Source organism: Vicugna pacos, chromosome 1 (genome assembly GCF_048564905.1).
Source record: "Vicugna pacos chromosome 1, VicPac4, whole genome shotgun sequence".
In the NCBI taxonomy this organism is placed as follows: Eukaryota; Metazoa; Chordata; class Mammalia; order Artiodactyla; family Camelidae; genus Vicugna; species Vicugna pacos.
This window is the reverse complement of record NC_132987.1, coordinates 562-24,521: the sequence shown is the minus strand read 5'-3', so window position 1 is coordinate 24,521 and position 23,960 is coordinate 562. Positions and strand designations below refer to the sequence as shown.

Here is a 23,960-nt window from a genome sequence, read left to right as displayed (position 1 = left end):
ATGACAGCCACACCAGTCTAGGTTGAAAGACCAGTGGGGGTATTTCCATGGTAATCACGGGCATGCAGCAAACTCCCCAGCTTCAATGACCTCCTCTCAAAGTTGGCGCCAATAAAACTACCAAGCAAAATGCGTGATGATTCTGGCCAACATCTGTTTATTAGTTAAGTGCCTGTGACACCTGCCACTTAATAGGGAATGAGTACGATCAACGAGGCCCTGTCTACCTGGCCACACGCGCCCTGTCTTCCTGCCTTGGTGCAGCAGCACAGCTTGTTTAGCTGAGATGAGCGCCCCCAGAGCAGCCCCGACGGGAAAGCTCCCAGCTCTGCACGGCCAGACGTGTTCCTTTCCTTCTCAGAGCTGATCACAATTTGCTGTCTTCTGTTTTTATGTTTATCCCTTTTGTAACTGCCTCTCCTCCGGAGATTTTGCTCAAGCAGCACAGGACCAGGTGTGTCTTGTGGCCTGCCGGATATTCTGGGCTGGGAAACAGCCGAGCCCACATCTGGCTCTGGTGCTGAACGGAGAGAGCAGAAGGCCCAGGAGCCCATGCTGAACCGAGGCCCCTGCACACAAAATAATGGTCTGACTTTGGGCAAATTACACAGTCTTTTTTACCCTGAGATTCCTCATCTGTCCATAAAAATAACTGCCCATGGCACACAGGGTTACAAGTATTAAAGGAAATCACCAAATTCACAAAGTAGCCAAGGGGCTACCAGTGCATCCTAAACAGACACATGCTGCCTTTAAGGCTCTGACACACACCAAGCGTGGTGGTCGAACAAAGTGTACACTGCTAAGTGTCAGTGTGTTAAGTGCTTCATGTGTGCTATAATAATCTTCAGAACTTACAACAAGCCCAGGAAGTAACGAATATTATCATGCCCATTTCACAGACTCACCATCAGTTTAAGAGAGGTTACATTCAAGTCCAAGGCGCTATGGTGAGTAAATGGCGATTTCAACCTGAATATGGGCCCAGGCCTGGGCTCCATCTCTGTCCCATCCACCTGACCACTGCCTATGAATTCCACCTGTCCAATACCCAAGTTGAAGCCAGCCAGCTCTTAAATGCAATGTGTGTCACCGTTTGTCAATGTTGGTTCATTACCATAAACAGTTCTCAGAAAGCACTTCAGAAAGGAAAGTTGGACTCACATACCTGCCCACAAAGAAGAAGAATTCTGCCTTGCCTTCTCCTGTAACGTGCAGAAACCCTTCCCATTCACCACCGAATCCTTTTGTATGCTTCCTCCGTGTTCATGTTTACACATGGCTTATTAAAGTAGAAGTTACCTGCAGTAATTCCATCTCGGTTCCATTCCAAGCTTCCAGATTATCCATAATCAGGGTAATACCATAATTTTCTGTGAATGAAAACACTACAAATTGAATGAAAATATTGCAACCATGTCACTAAACAAAGAATGCTGAAAACAAGTCATCAGCGGCTGCCGCCACCCCCCAGTGAAGACGGGCCTGCAGCCATTCACAACGGTGCCCTCTGAGCAGACTCCGAATAAGAAAGGACAGATTACTGGCCCTAGATAGCTAGGTGCTTGTCTAAAGTATATATTCAGTCAGCCCAAATGTTGGCTTCCTCCCATATATTGAAAAGCATTAAATTCATGAACTTGAGATACCTGGCTTTCTTTAGATAACAAGCAATGTTTTATTGTTCTGACTACCTGGTCTTTGTTGTAAAGCTCCTATATAATCCTAGCTTCTCCCCTACTCTTGCGAGCAGTCCCTCAGAGTGTTCTGAGAGGCGGTCATCCTGGCTCGAGTCCTTCTGACAAATAAAACATAACTCTTAATATTCAGGCTGCACGTTTATTTCAATCAAGTCCCAGAATAGACACAACTCATCAATTGTGTAATGGGACACACTGGATCAGGAACCAAAAGAGAGTAGTAGTCCCTAAGAACTACGGCTCCCTCTTTCTTCCTGTCATTATACAATCCCACCAGAACTCATTACTTTGCTGTCTGCTCCTCTGGCAACCAAACTCAGAGAAGAGTCAACTCAGCAGAGCGTCCTGCTGGGGAGAACCCCCGCAGCAGCACTGCAGGCTGCCTGCCCTCCCGCACGCTCTGACGACTGCTAGTGTCCTCCGTGGAAACCAGGCCAACAGAGCTGTTCCCTACAGCTACAAAGTCCCAAATATTAAATAAAACCTTTCATTTTATACTATATGTTACATATATACCCATCTCTGAAAACAGCTTTGCCAGAAGCCCAAATCTTCAACATTAATCTGCAAAGGCAAATCAGGTCCCCAAGGGAAAACAAGTCTTAAGACGATGCTAAGACCTCCAAAGTCCTCTCCATGACCATAAACCAAACTGCCTGTAGGTCTGCAGCTGCAGGAGGCTACATGTCTGCTTTTAAAGCAACCCCTTCCTGCCCTCGGGTGCTACAATGCCCTTCTACGCCCTCCCATCTCAGGGTAAGAGCACCCACTGCAGAACCTTGCAGGGCAGCACTGACAGGACTGGACAATGAGGATCAGAGCTAAACTAAGCCTTCTGATGACACGAGTTGTCACTCTGTCACTTTACAGATGAAGATATATATAGAGAGAGGTGGGGTGTTATTGTTCAAAGTCACACAGATAAAAAGTGACAAAGTCTATAACTCTGCTCCTCCCTCTGGTGTGACGCCCCAACTGGGACAACCACAGGGTTCTTTCGTGCCTGCCTGACCAGTTCTTTCCTATCACTCATGACCCACCACAGGGTCTGAAATTAGCCTGCATTTGCAGCATCTTTTCCCTCCAGTTTCTCAGGAACAAGGCTGTTCGGGCCACTTTATGACTTCCAGGTCCCCGAAATCTCCGTGCTCAGGCTGCTCTTGCCTGTGCATCCGGCCCGCTGCTCAGAGGCTCTTCCTCCCCTGCAGGAGGACGTTTCTACTCTTCACAGGGACACCCCCTTAGGGGATCCCTCCTCTCGCCCTCAGCATGGCAGGTGTCCCAGGCCACATCACGAGATGCCCCAATAGGACTGCATCTGCCCAGGTCTGCTAGTCAGACCAGCAGCCTCAGAGCCAGGGATTATGCCCAGGTCACACTGCAAACCTACTGCCCGCCTCACAGCCCCCAGCCAGCAGGTCACCTGGAAGTCACAGCAAGTGCCCCACCCAATCCAGAAGCCTCTTCATTTCCCAGCACCACTGATGACTGGTTTCCAAACTTTGGTCAGTTTCGCACAAAACAACACCTTCTACTGTGTAGCGGGTGGTTTTTGCTTCTGCACCCCATTCTTACTGAAAACGTTAAGGGAAACCAAAAAGCCTCTTCTCAACCCTTTTCTGATGATACCCTCCCTCCCACAATATACATATGCTCAAGAGATTTGGATCCACGTGATTTTGTTTCCCTTACGATAAGTGGCTCAAAACACTGCGGGATTATTTATCCTTTGAGGGTATTAGGACTCAGTTTCTCGGCTTTAATCTGTTTTTGTCTTTGTCTTCTTTGTTCCTAGCAGTTGCCACCTCTTACTCCCTTCAGCAGCCTCCCTCCCAACTTCTAGTCTAGGAAATCAGCTGTGATGAGGGGCACGGGGGCATTCACAGAAATGCAACAAAGGCAAAGAGAGGCTATATAATTTGCCAAAGATATCACCTTCAACCCCCAACAGAATGTGTCATGTCCCTGTGTTTAACTCTTATTCTAAGCAAGTTAACTTTTTGTAGATTATGTTTATAAAGATGAGAAATCAAAATACATACAAGGACACACATCAACTCTAAGATATTCATTAACTCCACTATTTTGTTTCTATTTATTTTATTTGTATTAAAAAATTAAGAACCCCTGCAACCAATATAGCAAAATGTTACTGGGTTTTAAATACAGAATATAGAGGGGTTAAGTGTGTCATTACTCATCCTTATATGTATGTTCACAAGATAAAATTATTTGAAAGTCTCTCTCCCCTCTCCCTACTCACTACTGGCTCTCACCTGAGATCCCAGACCACACATCTAACAACCTTTCACTTTACCCACAGCTGAACTCATCAGTTTTCCCCCAGAAATCCCTCTGCAGCTTTCCCTCCTCAGAACACAGCAGGACCATCATTTAACTCATTAATCCACCCAGAAACCTGGGCCTTACTCCATCCTACCTTCACAGACAGCTTTAAATCTTTCTTTTTACCATCTAAACATGCCTTCAATCTGTTCGCTTTTACCCACTATCCTACCGCTCAAGTGGAAGCCACCAACACTGCCCACCTGGACTCACGAGTCTCCCAAGTGGCCCCACAGCCACTCTCCCCTACTTGAGACAAATGGGATTGTGTCACTCCCATGCTTTTTGGGCTCTTTTCAGACCCACTGTTCATAGAAGAAACTCCAATTTCTTCACCTTGTGAAGGTGTTTGCCATGAAACTGTCAGCTCATGGAGGGCAGGGCACGCCCTCTCCCCTCAACCCCACTCTCTGGCAGAGCATCAGCTTGGGAGGACCCGCTGAGCTACATCAGCCTGTATCCTAAACCTGGTCTTGGGTTCTTAGCAAACTGCTTCACTTATCCATACATATCCAAGGTAGATAAGAAAGATTTTAGATGTTGAGCTAGACTATTCATTTGGGGATTTTGCACTGGCAACCTGCAAGTATATGTTCTAATGTTTGTGTCTTGTTAAAACCACACCCAGATTAAAGGAGTATTTGTGGAATGTCTTCGGAGTAAAAGGGTTCTGTACTTTTACAGATTTTATGTTTTATAACATGAATAACCCGGACAGGGTCACAAATGGAACCGCCTCACAAGTGACAGAAGACGGGTGAGACGCATATAGCAACAGGTCACAAAGATGGTAAGAGCAAAGTTGTTTCTCCAAACCCCAAAAAAATTCCTCCAAGAACAGAAAACTCAGAATTTTGAAAGTAAAATACTATCATATAAGGAAAGAAAATAAATAATCCTCTTCATCATGGTTTCAAGATCTGACTGCAGATTTATTAGCAGGCCATACTGAATCCTAGCACAGAAAAATCAGATGGACTACTGGTGAGTAAGTTCCAGGAAAACGGCAGTAATTCCTCCACTTGAAAGAGGACACACACTCACTTGTTCAAGGTGATTGTAAACAACATTCTGCAGAAATTCAGAATATTCAGGCACCGCTTCTAGATGGTGATGACACGGAAGGATGGCTTGGATGCATGCTTCTAACTGAGTCACCGGCATTCTTACACTGCAGGGGGAAACGGAGGCCCTCAGCCAAGAGCAGAGATGTTCCTGTCATGTATCCCAGGTCGTGCCTCGGGGACTCAGTGTCCTGTAGCAGTCCGGCCCCAGGCGAGGACCAGCAGCGTGGCCCACCCAAGCAGGAAGGGCACTGTGCTTGAGAAAGCCCACACCAGATGGGAGCAAGAGTGGCTGGTGGGGTTTTGTGAACCTATGAATGCTCATAGAAAAACACCTGCATACATTCAAGTGATACAATTAACAGTAGCATTCTTTTTAACAAAATTTCAAATGTCAGTGGTAATTTTACCATTCCTTTTCTCTTGTCCCCTGCACTCTGAGACAGGCTTAGGCTCTCTCACACTTGCAGCTCTGATGCAATAGTTGTGAAGTTATTTTACTTTACTGCAAGTGTCTTCGCTCCACGTGTCACTGTGACTGTCGTCTCTTAACACAGTCAGATATCTTCCTGGATCTCTCCATGAGTTCCTTGCTCCTGCTTCTCAGATCCTGAGATAAAGAACAGGTGAAGGCACATGACTGGAAAAGTCAATGTGGACTTGAGCAAAGTCCTCAGTGACCCCCTAGGTGAGTGTTGACCACCCCTTAGCTTCGATTCTCAAAGTTCTGCCCAGGGTGACATCCAGACAGGAGGGAGTCCTGGGCCCAATTAAAAGCTGTGTGGCTTGGGTGCGGGGAAAGTTGCAGGAGCTAGTTCCGTAGCCGGGACCCTCCACACATCTGCTCCTCTCTCTCCCGAGGCCCCGCTGCCAAGCCCCCACGTTCCCTGATATTCTGTCCTTCTCTTCTACTCTACTTCAAGCCCTTTTCCTCTTCCTTTATTCCCTGATTATCTGCAGCTGGAGAGATTTTTCCATCACAAAATCTGAAAAAATTTCCTGCAGCTGAAAAAGAGGTCTCCAGAGGTCAATGCCCATATGGTGGTTCCTGAAGAGAGCCCCTGGTTAGGGGGACCCTCACCAACACTCACAGGACATCAGGTATGTTACAGGGTCGACCACCCCCAACAAGAGTTTGCTGTGACCCCAAGGCATGCACAGCATCCCTGCTCACTAAAGTGTAGTTGTAATCCGTTATTAAGAAGCAAAAATAAAAAAAATTTCTCATGTTTCTTACTAAAATTATTTATGAGTTAGAAAAAGAAATTGTAAAAGAAAAGAACAAATTTGACTCCATGTTAGATGTGTTCGTTTGGCTTTAAACCTGTACCTTGTTTTCTAGGCTCCGACTTGCTATCTCTGCACCTTTTGTAAAAAAAAGTTGCCTTTAGCCTGAAATATCCAGGACAGCCTATTCTCCGGGCTCTGATCTTTAAGGATATTAGCTCTTCTACACTTATGTACAGATGGCAAGTTGCAAAATAGATAATAACCTTTCTTTTATTTGGAGGCTTTACGGGGGCACCTTAATTTGACCCACCATGGACAGCTGCAGGAACAAAGGATTCCAAGGACAAACAATTCGTACAGCGAGAAGTTTGCAACAACCAACCACATCCCCGCCGCTTTTTAGTATAAAAGGAGACTGAATTCTGCTTTGGGGAAGAGAGTTCTACTGGATATCAATATGCCATTTTCTGGGTCTGCCAGATTTTCAAATGAAGTCACTATTCCTTACTCCAACATCTCATCTCCCCATTTATTGGCCTGTCATGCAGCAAGCAGAACGAGTTTGGACTTGGTAACAAAATGACTGCATTAGAGGTAGTATGTCTCCACTGTTTCCTCATTTCCAGTATGTCACAACCTATCAATTTTATATGCTGTTTAACAACATGACAAAGACCTATTATACGGAATTGATTCCACAGAAATAAAATTATTTCTACTCCCTCAAGACTTTTTTCTTTTCTATTTTATTTTGTTTTGCTTATTGAAAAGAAAATAAAAGTCAAATCATTTTATTTCATGTATTTTTATAGCTACATAATGTAAATACTACAAAAATATTTAAATTGCAATAAAAATTGTTAATTTATTTGTATAAAGATATATAAACAATCAATGCAGATTAGGAAAGGAGTAGATATTTACTAAAAATCTACTGCACATCCAGTCTTTTACAAGCATATCCTGGAATATAAGCTCTATTATCCAGGGGTCCCCCACCCCCATTCTCACTGCCGATTCCCTTAGTAATCAACTACCAAGGCACCAGCATAGAACCATGCGATCGCTATTTTAGGTATAAGTGAATGAATTAGCTCATTCAATTCTAAAACAGAAACCTTAAAATAAATACTGAACTTATTTACAGATAAACAAATTTGGACACAAAAAAGTACAGTTTCTCCCCCAAGACACAAAGATAATAATTGGTAAAGGCAAGATTTGAACTAATCTGCCTGATTCTAAAGCTAAGGTGGAAATCCCCTTCGACTGTGTAGGTCCAGCAGCACAGCCCATCACCCTATCTTTGTTCAGATCTGGCTTTAGACAGCCTGAGACAGCACCCCATTCCTATGGAACTCGAGGGGAAACGATAACAATAAGGATTTTATATTCAGTAGTTTCTTAGGTCTCAATTATATAAAGTGTCAGCAGGTCAGCAGAAAACTCTGGGAAATATGAGTGGGTCCAGAGCTTTTCGCTGATAAGAAACTCAATCTATCAGGACAGAGTGACCTTCCCATGAGTGGCCTCATGAACATAAAATAAAGGCAGCTGAAGTGAAAACTAGCAAGAACATGGAAGTGAAGCAGGAAGGATCCCTACTATCCCCTGCCCAGTTGCCTCTTCACCCACGTGGACAAAATGGCAGAAGACCCAGGTTCTTGTCTAAGTTACAACATCATGGATTCTCACCCATAAAATGTTGCGACTCTATGCTGTCTTAAGTCCTTTACAACTAAAATATGATGACACCAATATCTCAGCGGAATGTCTATGTCTCCACTTTCTCTCTTCTATTAGGAGACTATACCTATGGCCACAAACAGAAATTCAATTAAAAACACCATGCACGAAGCCTGGTGAAAGTCTGTGTAAGAGACATTGTTCTCACTCTCTGTGAATGAAAACTCAGAAAAAGTGGACCTTCTCCCTCTGCAAGTGGGAGGTAGACTGATTTTGTGTGTGTGTGTGTTTGCACGCACATGTGTGTGTGTAAATCATATAAAATATATTCTGGGATTTGCACAGTTTTTTTTATGATACTATCATTTCATGAGGATGAGCCAACCTTTAAAGTAATTTGAATCTATTATTCTGAGAGGCTCTTTTGGTGGAGGATGGGAAAGGGGAAAGGAAAGGAGGAAAAAAGTAAATGAAGCAAAGCTGTAAGAATACTGCTAGGGAAAGGCAAGACATTAATTTTGTTCCTACTTGAATCACACACAAATTAGGGACTGGCTTTCCCCCATGTCTTGTCAAGCACTGAGCTGCAGAAGAACAGGCGACAGCCCATTTCTCACTGAGCTTGTGACTGTATGTGACATCTTATAGACACAAATTATTTAACCTGATCAAACACTCTAGCAGCAGGATGTAATTCTCCTAATTTGAGAGACAAGAAAACAGGAAGTGAAAGACGGTATATAGCTTAACAAAAGTCAGAGGACAAGTAAACTAAAGAGGATGAATTCAAACTCAGATCTGAATGCAGAGTCTGATATTCCCACTCCCAGGGCTGGAAAATCCTTAACACAAGGTTCCCCAGCTCCTCTGCATTGTTCCTGGCACCAAGCATTTCCCATGGCGATGGTCTCCAATTCTCAGACACAGTGCTCTGTGCAGCCAATAACCTCCATTCGACCTTGATCATCTACCTGCCACGCCTACCAGGCTTCACTATACAGGCAGGAAAGCTGGATTTCAAGTGCATACAAAGCCACCCTGGTTTAAGCTGGACTGTTTATCAGCTTTTCCAGCATAAAGGCAGCCACGAAAGTGCTCACAGTTTGTACATGAGCCACACTACCTCTCTCCATCTGTCTCCCCACCTATACTACTTAGCTATGACCATTTTGAGAATCTTGGAAACAAATTTTTAAAAACAGAAAAGAAAGGATTCTGTAACAAGTACTTAATACTTACAATTTTAAATGAGAAGTTACAAAGTGAGTATTTACAAACCGAATCTGCCTTCCTAGGTGTCAGTTTAAACAGTTAAAAAATATAATAGCAAAAATTTCTCACTTAAAAAATTAACAAAAACATCAACAATAATCTGGAATAAACTCAAAATCAATGCCCATGTTGTACATGGAGAAAGTACAGGACTGTACTGAGGGGTAAAGTAAAAGTGTGAAAGTAGAGACATCAATCTTTTGTATGGAGGAAAGCAGTTTTAAAGATGTACGTTCTCCTAAAGATAATTCAAAATTACTAAAAAATCCCATGACAACACTTATCTGTTTTTTTTAACTTGAAAAAATTATATTAGAATTCTTCAGGAATAATAAAGTCATAATACAAGCCAAGAAATTTAGGGATCGAAAAAATAATCAAAAAATTCGCACTGTAATATATTAAATAAATTTTTACAATATGTAAGATATAGTGCTAGAGTAAGAAAGTAAGATTGACAGAAATAAATCATGAGCTCAAAAAGAGACTCTAGTATACATAAGTATTTTTTACAGGTGGGATTTCAAATTAAAAAGCAAAGTATGAATTTAATAATTGTCTTGTTACAATCAGAGAATACCTGGAAAAAACAAATTCTATTCCCGTCAAAATGACCACAAGAAAAATTACAGAAAATGATGAAAATCTTAGAAAGTACTAATAAGAGCAAATACAACTCTTTGCTCATATCAATTCAGCTTCTCCTCACTGTAACAAGTACCATTATCATCTCCATCTTAGAGATTAAAAAAACCTACAGAAGAAATTTATACCATTATAAGAAAGCATTTCTAAGAATAAAACCCAAAAAGAAGACATTTACTATCTTAAGATTATTTTGGGCCACAACAATAATGAACCTACTGAACAAAATGAAAGGCAAGAAATGACAAGTAAAAGCTCTCTGATACATGTTGATGAAGACAAGGGGTTAATGTTCATAATACACATTGAGCTGTCACAAAGCAGCAAGAAGCTCCCCCACTTAAATGTTTGCAAAGGACAAAAGGGATCATTCACTTTTTAAAAGTCAGATGGCTAATGAGTGAAAAATGCTCAAAACCTCACTGGTCATCAAGTGCAAACTAAAATAATGAAAATCATTTTGCTCGTCATATTGGCAAATATGTTTTAAAGATATTATAGCTAGTGTCCATCTTTGAGACAACAAACTGTGAGCGATCTTTTGGAGGATGACATGTCAATGGATATGTAAACTCTGAAAAACGTGTGTGCACACAGGCTGAACTCCACTTTTAGGAATCGTTACATTTAGAAAAAATCAGTTCAAAAAGATGTACTCATCAGAACATTTGCACAGCACTGTTTACAATGGTGGGAAGAAATGCTGAAGTGAAATCATATCCAGCGATAGAGAATTGGTTACATAATTTATTCTACATCTTTCCATTCCCCACAGGAGAAGGAATTTCAAGATTCACTTGAAAGCATCCTGTGATGTATGAAGTTGTCACATCCAAGGACTAAATTTCCAGAAACCTTAGCTAAAGGAATACTCATACAAGATCACAGGAATGTTTGTACAAGAAGGATGCCAGTCAAACACCCTTTCTGACAGTGGAAATTGGAGAAAACGTAAGTGTTCACCATCAAGACAATGATGCGGTAAATCACGGAGAGCTGTGGGCACTAAAGTTGCAGCGTTTCAGCGTGGTCCAAGGCCTTGTCCACAGTACTCTCCCACGAAAGGTGTCGTTACACAAGAGACCAAACCTGCACATCAGGAGACCCCTTTACTCTATCTGAAAGGACCGGGTGAGTCTGGAGTGGGAGGAGGTCTATGATATATACGTTAGTGAATAAACCGAGCTACAGAAAACATATAGTATGGCCTTATTTTTCAATAAAGCATATATACACACACATATACATAGATTTCTCATATACGTGTATGTATGTGTGTATATATATATGACATAGGCATAAAGGTCATGAAATATATACTCCACATTGTCAGCAGCTTTTACTCTCAGGAAAAAAGGGGAAGGGAAGTAGGGGACTTTCGGTACCACCACAGTTCTCTTTTCAGAATTTCAATTAAGTATACTTGGAATTTAAAAGTTTACTTAAGTACAAAGTAAAATGGACGATGCCTCCACAAAACAGAATGCTATACTGGTCATTAAAAATCATGTCAGGGGAGATAGAATATTGTAGAAAAATGTGTAATAAGCCGAATGGAAAATGGAGGTCTCCACACAGTAAACAGGCACACAGTGCTCGCTGGTTTTTATGACAGAGCTGATACACACTGATGAAAAGAACAGAAAATAGATGTTAAAGTGTTAATTATTATCTTTGTATACAGGGACCAGGATAGACCCTTTTGACTCTTTTTTCAGACTTTTATATTAAATACACATTATTTTTCATCTGAAAAATGCATTTTTAGATGTCTAGTACCACACATTGGAAAAAATACATGAGTAGTTACAGAAACAAATAACTAGGAGACACCGCAGCACCATCACACAGTGTAGAAAGGGCGATCCTGAATAACACCACGCAGTTAAATAAGGACCCACAAAGTGAGAGCACCCGCTGTAACAGGACGCGGCTCCCTTCCATTTGTCAGTTGTGTCTTCAGGGCTGAGGCATTTCTGAGCACGGCCAGTGTCAGTGCTGGTGTCTGGATGGATGCCACTGGAGGTGAGGGCACCTGCAAGCCGAGAGGAAGAACAGAAGTAATCCTCTGCTTTTTCTGTCTTGTTTCTTTGTTACTTTTAAAGAGAGGCGTAAATAAGATAAACTGAATCTTCCTTACTGAAATTTCAGTAATGAAGCCATTTTTAAAGTGTTCACAACTTATATTCTGCCTATAACTGTCTTTTCAAAAAAGCCTCATATTTATTAAATGTTAATTAACTCAGTTAATTAACTACCTGTTGAAACCTTTTAAAAAACATGAAATGCACTACGTGAAAGCACCACACGTGCAGTGACTAGCTCAGCTGTCTTTACGGCAGTGCAGTCAGCCCCCACCATCCCGAGACCCTGAACTCCTGATGCTGGGAAGAGAGCATGCTGCTTCCTCAGATGGAGAGAAACGGTAAAAGCATTTTCTGAAATCTACAGCACTGACAAAACATAACTGCTTAATCCCAGGCTCCTTTGAGGCTGTCATTTTCCGTTTCTGGCCAACACCCGTCAATGAGCAGAACCACCCCAATCCCGAGTCATGGGACTCACGTGGGCAGCAGTTTTGGAGAAATTTCCAGTTATAGAATGTTAACCAACTATACATAAAACTCTGAAAAAGAAAAGATGCAATACTCAGATTTTGGAAGACACTCAAAATATTCTCCTAAGTCTTAGTATTTGGAAAGGCTGGGCTTCTCCTAAGCCACTTATTTATTTCACAGCCAGTGAGCATCTCCCACAAACCCTGCTTCCCTGTGTATGCTGGGAGCCTCAGGCACATTGATGCTGTCTATCTTATAAGTCACAAGGCAGAGGCGTGTGTCTCACGCCTGCAACTCTCACACAGGCTCAACTCCGAGCCTCAATTTGTGAACTTGGCCCCATTTTCTCACCTGTTTATTTGGTATCTGTTCTTCTGTAAGCTGCCTGAAGTGCTTCTTGGAACAAGTCAGAAGAATGAGTGGGTAGAGAAATGGACAGATGGACAGGTGAGAGATGGGCAGACAAACAGGGAGACTCCAAGAGAAGGGGAGCAAACAAAATTTCCTATGCAAAACCCTCTTCTAGTCAAGGAAGAAAACCATCACGAAGAAGTGTGAAGAGGCAGGTGGCTTAGGACTGTTTCCTGGATTCCATCAAAAGTCACACCACGTGATGAGAGGGTAGAAGTATAAATAATAAAAGAAAAAAAGCATGCATGTTTGAAAAATATATCTACATTATGTACTTTCTAAAGAATAGATTTATATCAGCAAGGCTCAATAACACAATCTTTGGGTATTTACAGAAGTGAGAATCCCATCTCCAATCCGCAAGACATCCCTTCGGAGCACTGAGGGTCTACACGGTGCGATCATAAAGCCGTAACCGCAAAAGCTGTGCTATCCTGCACTTACGAGGAACGAGCAGCTGTGCTTGGCCTGCCCACGCGCGTCGTTTACAACCCACAGCACCTCTACGGGGGAGGGATGACTAGCGAGCCCTGTCTCTGCAGGAAAGAAAAAAGTCCGGGAGAGGCTAAGCCGACCTACAAGTTCTCCATTTCACAGGACTTGTCACTCCAGAGCAGGACTCGAACTCGACCCACGTTTGTAACCACAGTACTACCGTAATTTATGTGCTTTTTGTGTGTATAATACATTTGTTTCTGGCATGAAAGTGTATTTAATAAATGATCGGTTGTCTTGTATATTTCATTAGCTCACAATCTTTATATTTTTGAATTGTACTCTTCCCCTGGAGAAATGAACGGAAGGAGCAGTGGTCAGAATGAGGTGGGGCTTCATTCTTTATCTGTTACCTCATCTCATCCAAGTCCCCAAGCAGGGAGAAGGAGCAAATGTTCTCTTCATCTTTTAAAGAGAGGGCTCCAGCGATGGTGATTTACTCAACCCCAAAACTAAGTCTGGGGGAAGGGCACATGCAGCAACGAGAGCAGTATCACCTGTAGGAAGGCAAAAAGAGCTCAGGGGATGGCTCAATGGGTCAGCCTGATTTAATTTCAATTGATAATTCAATAACACACTCTAAAAATACTAGCATGCGATGGATTTGCTCTTTCTTGACATCTAGCAAGTTTCCACAGCCGACATGTAACATTATCATGAACTAGTGAAAAGAAGAGTCCACAGACAAGGAAAATCAATGCCACAGGCAGGCTGAAACCCAGGCTGGAGGAAAGGAAGAGAAAGGGCATATTTAAGAAGAGGGGAAAGTCTGGGAAAAAGACATCATCACAAGGACTCTCAAGCATCATCCAGCAATCATATAATCATTCTTTCAAGAGAGAGTTACTTAGGTCCTATTTTGTGCGAGATTTTACAAAGGGCAAAGAGAGACCACAGCGTCCATGGTGGCAGCAAGTTGCGGGGCTATAGTACAATTCTAATCTTGGTACCTTGCACAATTGTCCTCAGTATAAAGGCAAAAATTAAAGTAAAATAATACTATGTAAACCATACACATTGCTGAAATAAATTAAAGAAGACCTAAATACCTGGAAAGACAAACCACGCAAATTCCTGGATCACATGACAATATTCTTGGGATGGCAGTGCTCCCCAGAGTGAAGCACACATACAACGTGGTCTTGATCACAATCCCAGCGGGCTCCTCAGCAATAACTGACTAGCTTCTGCTACAATTCATATGGGAATTCGAGGGTCTCAGTAACCAAAACGTACCTGAAAGAGTAGAACAAAGTGAGAGGACTTGTAATTCTCAATTTCAAACATTACAACTGTATCTACAAGTGAGATTAGAGGCCATTTTTAAGGTATTATTGTGTTTATCCTTATTTTCTAAATTCTGTACAACGAATATACCTGTTAGAATAAGAAAAATAAAAACTAATGTATCTTTTAAAACATGCACACCGATTCATTCATTGGGGAAAATTATTTTAACTATAAAGAGGTAAACAAATATCTAGTGAAAAAGGACTACTTAAAAACAAGTCTGCATTTACAATTTTCATAAATTGAAAACTGAAAAGCACAAACACATCAAATTTCTAGGGAGACAGGTGAAACATATTAATAATTATTTTCAAAAATTCTAATTGCACAATGAAAACACAAGAAAGAGAAAATCGTGATTGACAGGAAACTGCGAACACGTGGAGAGCAAAGGCCTTGAAATCACTGTTCCTTTAACTCTGCTACTAGCTCAATAGGAGAGAAAATTCCTCACTGAGGGGACAGTGGAATCCCATGCATAAGATAGGATACGCAGTACAAACTGCAGTAGTATCGGGAGTGAATATGTTAGAAGAATTCTGAAGTTACAACATTGCTGAAAAACTATAAAAACACTGACAGACAGATTAAAACACACAGTCATACATATTATATAGAAACATGAACTCTGCTCCCATATTGCATAGAAATACAAACATATTTGTTCATTTATGGGCACTGATTACTTTATCCCAGGTAGAATATTTCAACTAAAACAAATAATCAATATTACACTCCTATTGTCAAATGTACTTGATAACTTACTCTGCTATGTAACCATATGTGTCTAAGATAGATCTAAAATTAGTGAAAAAGAGCTTTGTATGGTTTCTTGAATTCTTCTCAAAATTCCAAGCTTAATTTTAAAATAGATCTGAGCAGTATTTCTATATTATCTTTTCCCTTGTGAAATGAACAACACAGTCTGTTGTCAAAATTCTGTCCTTACAATGATTCACGAGCACCATATCCTCACAAAACCGCTGGACAGCAAGTCACTATCCAGACACTGTGACCAAATAAATGAAACAGAAGGAAAACAGTGATCCTATTCTGGAGGGCTTATAGTCTGTGTCAACACTGGGGTTTTTACTTGATTGGTTTGATTGGGTAGCAAAATAAAATCAATCAAGTACTTTCTTTGAGCATTCTATAAGTCATGACTGTTTTTAGTGTCATTAGCAGGAAAGACTTAAGCATGACTTGGTTAGGTCAACTAGCAACAATCATCACTGGAGAGTGAGTAATAAAGAAGTTAACTGATAGCAATGCTTCTGCCTACATGAGACCTAAAATAAATCTACACTGATATCCGAAAGGAAAATAAGGAGATGAGGTCCCCAATGAGAAAACAAACTAACAAGAAATCAAAAAATGAAAGTCATTTTCATTAACGATTCCAGGCAGTAGTGGAGCATGGTGGTGAAGATCACAAATGCTGGGGACAAACATGAGGGTCTGAAATCCCACAGCACTAGGTAGATGTGACACTGATATTTCAGTGAAATTTTCTGCATCTCAGTCTCCTATCCATAGACTGGGGACAACAACTGCACCCATCTCCTATAACGGTCCTAAGAATTAAGTTATTTTATATATAAAAGCTTAAATAAAATACCTCAGAGTTTAAATAATACCCCAAAAGCACAAGAAACAAAGAAAACAGAGACAAATTGCAGTTCATCAAAATTTAAAACTTTGCTTCAAAGGGCACCATCCAGAAAGTGAAACAACAACACAGAGGAGAAAATTTTTTCAAATCACTTATCTGGTAAGGAATTTGTATCTCAAAATGAAGAAAAAAAAAACCCTACAACTCAACAATAAAAAGGCAACTCAATTAAAACGTTAATAAAGTATCTGAAAAGGTATTTTTCAAGGAAAATATACAAATGTCCATAAAGCACAATGTAATGATGTTCAATAGCATTAGCTGTAAGGGAAATCAAGTCAAAACCACTAGGAGAAACCGCTTCACACTCACTACAATAGGGTATAATAAAAAAAAAAGCGTAACAAGCACTAAAGAGGACACAGAGGAAGCGGAGCACGCAGCCCTTGCTGGTGAGGATGTAACACAGCGTGGCCACTTTGGAAAACAGCCTGGCAGGGCCTCAGAGAGTTGAACATTTCGTTTCTGACTTACCCAGCAATTCTGCTCTCTGGGCACACACGTAAGAGAACTGAAAACAAATATCCACATAAATAATACCACATGAGTGTTCACGGCGACATTACTCATCACAGTCAAAAACAGAAACAACCCAAATGCGTATCACCTGATGAATGGGTAAACAGTGGGGCCCAGCCATAGAGTGGAATGTTATTCAGCAATAGCATAGCATAGAATAGTGACTAAGGCCACAACATGAGCAAATATTGAAAACGTTACTCAGTGTGAAAGAAGTCAGTCACAATAGACGTTTCCACTTATATGAAGTGACTCGATTTACATGAAATGTCCAGCACAGGCAAATCCACAGAGAGAAAAGTGGCTCCTTGGGCTGGGGGAGGATGGGGAAGATGGGAATGTCTGTTTATGCGTACAGGGCTTCCTGTTGGGGGGATGAAAATATTCTAAGATTGAATGGGATGCACAATTCTGGGCATAGAGTAAAAACCGATGTACATTTTAATGGGTGAATTGTATTAAAACTCTTCAGAACAAAAGGACCTTGGGCCAGTATCTTCCATAGTAAATGCAAATTGCTAACTTTTATTAGAGGAAAAAGAAACTGCTCTCAGCATGAAAGCAGGAGATCAGCAAATGTGAGTTAACCGAAATTGGACAAGAGCATTTCACTTGAAACAGTTGCTGAGTGTACACGAAATATTCAGAAATAGGAAAATCACCTTGACATCACGAGGAAGCATTCTGTTTCAAATACAGATCAAGGATTCGGCAAGCCCAGCTGCCAGAAATGAGCAGAGAAGAAACCTGGTTTATAAAACTAGCACCAGAGACAACAAGGAATGGTGATGAGGAAAGCAGGCGGCAAATATCTGGAACAGTTCACTACAAATAATTTCTCCACCAAAAATTGAAAAATAAAATGAAAGTGATGAAATGCTCTGTTGACATCTCGAGAATGGGCTTCCTTCGGTGCTCGACTGTTCTGTAACCCCGATTGAGAGACTAAGGAGAATCAGCATGGCTCCTGGGGGTCCCCAAAGGACTGCCCACCAGCACGCTGACCACCATCACATCTGCCAGGTTTGAATTGCAGAGAAGAGACCAAGTTCTGAAAGGCACAGGAAATATTGACAAGGGAAGAAAACGCTGAGGTCAGTCCTGGGACAGAGGCCCTCTGAGCAGAGGCCAGAAGGCTGCAGGTGAACTGCAGTAGACCTGGGGCAGGAAGGGATCACGGGGGAGCATATCTCAATTCTCTTCTGTCTCTGCCTCCGGTAGGAGAGATAAAGCCTGCATCCTTCTCACCTGGAACTGTGGGTTCTGGCTGGAAGAAGTCTTACTGACAAGGAATGATTAGTCAAGACTCTGTGGAAAAAGTCAAGAAATCGAGAGGGATTAGGGAGCCATCTCCATGAGCCTCTCAAATGCTCCCATATTTATAGGGTATAATCAAAGGAAAACTTCGTTAACAGTTGTGAGATAGTAAGGAGGAAATTCGGGAAAGACAGGATGAGGCAGAGATTGTAGAATACACAATGAGTACAAAGGATTAGTGTATCTTTAGGGAAGTCATGGGGTGAGGGGAACAAGATACATTTTTAGATATGTTCATTAAAAAGCAGACCACCAGACCAGCCAGGTCCTTGTTTTGGGGATAATACATTATCTAACAACACACAAGCCCAGCGTTTATAGCTGAGGGTCTCGGTCCTTGCTTTACAACCAGCAGAGTGCTATCTAAAACCTCAACTACACAAGCAAAGCATTGTCTCTGCTTTTTAAGGCAAGGAGTCTGGAGTGAGGATGCACAGGAACTTGCTTGTAAAGCAGTATCAAAGCATATTTTTTCTTCTTAAAATTCAGAGGCGACTGGGGTGTGTTACAATTTGTTAACCCAATCATCTGCTTCCACATGGAACCATTATGGAGGACACCCTAGGATGAAAATCCTGGATGTGGGTCTTTTCCTGCCATCTTCAGCCACTCTATCAGGGTCTAGGCACATCCGTGAATAACGATCCTACAGTACCACTCACTCTCTTAACTCCTGGTGATTGAAACTTAATTTTAGCTCTACACAACTTAACGTAGAAAAGTTTCAGCAATAAAAGATATAATATTCCATTTATATCTCATCATATTACTGATTTTCTGATTGCTCTAAGCTGCTTCTACTTGGTAAAGCACCTCATTCTGAAGCTGAATTCAGTAATTTCCATTGTGCATTTCTAGCCAGTTTGGGCTCGCTAACTTCTTTTGGTCAAATATCGATATACTTAATTGATTTCTTTGTTTATCAATTTCAACCAGGAGGAGAGGGAGTGTCACTCTTTTCCTCAGCCCACCCTCAACTCTTTTCCCATCAACTCAGTCCTCCTGAAAACAAAACAAAGTATTTTTTTCCCTTCTACTCTTTCCACAAACACAACAGGAAACATCAGCCTGGAGAAAGAATTCAACACAAATGTTACAACAAAAATCAATAAACCTGAAACAATACCATCTCCGAATCATGATACACAATGACATGAGAGTAAGTGTGTCAGGCACAAAGCATGAGGGAGCCTGACTACCTGATTTCTATTCTTCAAAGGAAGGAAGGTTTTCGTATTTTTTATTATCATTCTTGGTCATTGTTTCTGATTATGCCAAAAAATAATTTATGAAATAATTATGCACTGCAATAACTGATTTTTATTGTATCAATTTTAGAAGGCATTCAGAGGGGATAGGAAAACCCACCTCTGTAAAAAATGCAAAATTTCTTCCCCTGTTAAGAACACGTATACAAAATGCAACAGAGAATTCAAATTCTTGTGGAGAGGAGCAAAAGACACAGAATCAAATCAAAGTCATTACAATGAGTCAATTTAAAATTCACTGGACAAACATGCTCAATGCATACAAATAATTTTAAAGGCACACTGCAAACCATTCACTTAATGATCTGCAGGCTAGAGGAAGATTTTCACTCTTTAACAGACAACAGAAATCAATAGGGTGCCCCACCAAACAAGGAGCAGTGAACAATCAGGTTTTTAACAGTTCTGAGAAATCAGCATGTTCTAAAGATCAAAATCCAGAAATTTTAAACATTCATTCAAACCACAATGAAAAAAGCACTTAAAGAAAAAAAAAAAAAAGAAAGTAAGCACATAGATCATTGCAACAGAACAAAGAGAATTTCTTGTACCGATAGAAGAAAGAACAGGCTATAGCCTTTTACTTGAAAAGAGACTACTTTTAAAAATAACTGCTAAAACACATTTCATCATTCATGTTGCATTTAAAAATCTGAGGTACATGTATCTGATCAGAAAAGCAATTCTGAGTAATAGTATGTTACAATTCAGTGCCAGTTTGCTTTAGAAGAAAAGAGAAAAGTTACTGTTTCTAATTCTGCACAAAGTTTAAAGAACCTCCCTGCCTCTATCTCCTCCCATTTCCTAAGCTCATGCTCCCTAATCCTTCTGAAACAAGTATGAGAAAGTCTTATTCCCAATATGCCAAATGACAACTGAATATCAATTTATTAGTGTAAATATATGCCAACACCTTGAAATGGAGGAGAAAGGTATCAGAAGTCTATATGGAATTTCTTTCTACCTTCCTGAAATCACACACACCAACGTTCACACAGACACAGACACAGACACAGACACATACCCCCTGGATTACTGGGCACTTCACAAGCTTAGTACTTACAACTTGTAGAAGGTAACTTTGTAGTTACTTTAAAATACAAAACTGTCAGCTTTTGAAAGCCTTCATCATCTGCTAAACCATCTAAATATCAAAGAGACCCAATTAGCCTTCTCTGTAGAATGTAATTTCCCTTGATGGCAAAACAGTCTCTAAGAAGTACTGGATCAAAGATTCGTGTTTATCACTACCTATGATCGTTTTTAAGCACATTAACAGATTCAGAAATGTATGTCTCAAAAACATTTATTCCTATTGAAATAGTATACGTGTTCAATTGTCTATACAGTGACTAGGTCCCATGATGGTGTTTAAGAGCTATTTTGTGTATAGCAATATTTACCTTCAAGTGCAGAAAAGGAGGGTGTGTATTACTCAGTTGTAGAGCACCTGATTAGCATGCACAATGTCCTGGCTTCAGTCCCCAGTACCTCCAAAAAAAATAAATAAAAATAAGTGCATATTTAAAAATAAGAATAAAGTTATAAAAAATGCAGACTAAAAACCACTGCAATCTAGGTGCTACAATTATACTAAAAAAAACAAGTGTTTCTATCAAATATTAACTATATGCCAATCACAGAGACAACCAAAAGTCACACCTGAAGCATCACGTGTGATTCTCAGCAACCCTACTAAGTAGACACGGATGAGAAACCCGGCTCTGCGGATGAGGAGACGGAGCTCGGAGGAGCCGGGGACGCTGACTGTCCTGCTCCCCGTGACACCGCGTCAGCCCAGGGCAAGCGCTGACAGAGCTGCACTGAGGGGACACCCAGCTGCATGGAACCTTGGGGCACTGGGGAGTCCCAGAAAACACTAAAAACTTTTCAGTGAAAAACCAGCTAAAATATATTACACTGTGCTGCATCCTTTAAACAGGGAAAGTGACTGAGACCTTTTTGATGCCTCCGTGTCCTTTCTGCCATTATCAGTTACTTGCCCTCACAGTGCGACCAGTGATGATCTGGACCCCATATGAAGTGCACTCAGATGGAAGAGCTTTTAAAGCTGGTTTATGAAGTTTGTAAGACTGTCTATGACTCACAAAGGCGGTCATTCATCACTTCTCACCGGTGTGGACGTACCACCTGAAATCACTCCTTTCTGCTTTTTAAAATCCCTTCATCTACTCCAGACTTTTCAACAGCAAAGAAGTAGCTCAACCACAGACAGTGGACAGCTTTTCACCAAATGGACTCGAACAGCCCATCTGACAACCTGGAAGCCCTTGTCTTCTATTAAACCCACTTCCAGGTACTTCATCATTTTCTGATTGGTGGACTCGGCCTCTGACTGGCCTACTCAGAGAGCTCCCAACCTCACATCCAGGGGTGGGAGAGGACCCTGCTGTTGGGGGAAATCAGTGAGGAAGCTGGACATCCTCCAGCCACGTCTGCACGGGTAGAAGTGCCTCAACGTGCTCAGAAATTATACCGTCATCATCCCTGGGCTCCCATGGACTGGTTTCACATTAACCAAGCTCATGAGACACTGATGCAAGAAAACCAGAAACTTAAATTTTTAATGTAACAGAAGACGTGAATCTATGAACCAGACTGAAATATCAGAGTTCAACCATGAGTACATTTTCTCCTCCACGGCCCAATCACGGGCAGGCAGTCACATGGCAAGCATGGACAGAAACGGAGCAGGAAGGGTTTCTAGATTAATTCAATGGACTATATTTCTATTATACGAACAGATCTACTGCCCAGAAGTCAATTAACGCCAATCACGGTGCACTCTCCGTGAACAGCAGCCAAGAAATGACTATGAACTCCTGTGTAACACTCCTTTCCCTGTCCTTTCTAGGCTAACTGATGCACAGAGGTATAAAGATTCAGGGATGTCGATAATGCTAAACACCCAAAGCCCATCTCTGGGAACCTCAAAACCAGACAGCCATGGTTTAAATACCAGCTCTGCCAATTACTAGTTCTGTGATTTTGCCAACTTAATTACCCTCTGTGTACCTCAATTTCCACACTGTAAAACTGGGATAACAATCAAACCTTCCTTACTCGCTTGTTGAGAAGATTGAAGGATTCATTTCTGTAAAATGCTCAGAAAAGAATGTAGCACATTTTGGGTGTTCAACAAATGTCAACTTAATAACAAATTGTTTTACAAGTCTCCCCTCTAATCATCTTATCTGTTTCCTGGCTAGCCTAAGTCCCAAATAAAATCCTTATTTCTCCTTTTACATACACTTGGGGAGCACCCTTATGTTCCATCCAACCACCTGTTTAAACTGAGGGAGTGGATGTCTCCTAACCACTCCTCTGGGCCATGGAGGGTGCTTCTCCCTTCACACCCCTGGCCCCTGGCCCACAGCTAGCACTCATTACACTAACAGAGTGAGGTGTGAGTCCGGGGAGACAAGCAGGGCATGTGAAACCCTTCCTTTCACTCCAGTGTTGGTCACCATTGGGAAGCACGCGGGATGCTCAGCTCCATGTCAGGAAAGCCCTGTGCATGAAAGGGCAGGTCTTCTCAAGGGAAGGCTTGCTGTGGCCCAGAGCTACATGGGACAGGGTGAGTCTGTATTTCTGGGACACAGTATCATGACACGCATTTTCCCACAGCCTTGAAGTTCATGGAGAACGTGGCTTCATCAGTAACAAAGAAGACATTTATTGCCTGTATACTCTTTTGTGTCATCTCTCAGTAGGCTGCTGGAGACAACATATGTATAAGTATTGGATCTCCTTAAACCCCAAAATATATGAAGTAACAAATAATTCTGTGGCTTAACGTTGGTTTAGGGCGACTGTGTAACAGTTCTGACTCTGCTGATGCTAAATTATGGGTATAGGAACTATGGAACCTCCTCAAATATCTTTCATCATAAAACCATCTCTTCTTATTTTCCTGTTTCTTAGTAATTGCCAAAGACTCTCAAATGATGGCTTCACACAAAACAGCAGCTAAAGTTTAAGAGCCCTCTTGACATACACACTGTGGTAAACACTGCACATAATTTCTAATTCTCACAATTCTACAAATCAGATACGAATATCCCCATCTCACAGACGAGGGAAAAACTCAAAACGAACTGTCTCAGGCTCAAGTGGCTCAGTGGCAGCGCGTGCAGGCAAACCATATAAAAAACTACACCCCTTCATATAAGTACCAAATCTCCTACCACCAATTAACACACAGCGGTGGGGTCAAAACTCAGGGAACTCAATACACTTTTCACCTTTAAGGTCCTCCAGATGCCGCTTCTAGCTGTTTTATAAAATCCCGGCTCACTGGTTTCTAACACTAGAAGAAAAGCCCGATTTTGCTATTGTTTGCACAGCAAGTCTGAAATGTTCACAGTGAGATGACAGAATAAATCTAAGATATAAGCAGAATAACTTTTCCAGTTAGACAGACATAATGGACATTGGGCTATTCTGAAGCATTAAGTAAAGTAATC

General features: G+C 41.4%; 1 protein-coding gene across 1 annotated transcript in view; it reads right to left on the bottom strand.

The window, feature by feature from the left end:
* The window catches only part of LOC140699131 (trafficking protein particle complex subunit 9-like), a 33,457-nt gene extending 12,393 nt beyond the window's left edge, over positions 1-21,064 (bottom strand). Inside the window, exons 1-6 of the mRNA XM_072970892.1 lie at positions 20,877-21,064; positions 14,457-14,643; positions 11,845-11,978; positions 5,521-5,720; positions 5,091-5,217; positions 1,303-1,373 (exon numbers count right to left, since the gene is read on the bottom strand). Of these exons, the coding sequence (XP_072826993.1) occupies positions 1,303-1,350 (48 nt within the window). The 5' untranslated portion in view covers positions 1,351-1,373; positions 5,091-5,217; positions 5,521-5,720; ... (1 more) ...; positions 14,457-14,643; positions 20,877-21,064. The remainder of the gene's footprint in view (positions 1-1,302; positions 1,374-5,090; positions 5,218-5,520; positions 5,721-11,844; positions 11,979-14,456; positions 14,644-20,876) is intronic.
* Positions 21,065-23,960: the final 2,896 nt, after the last annotated feature.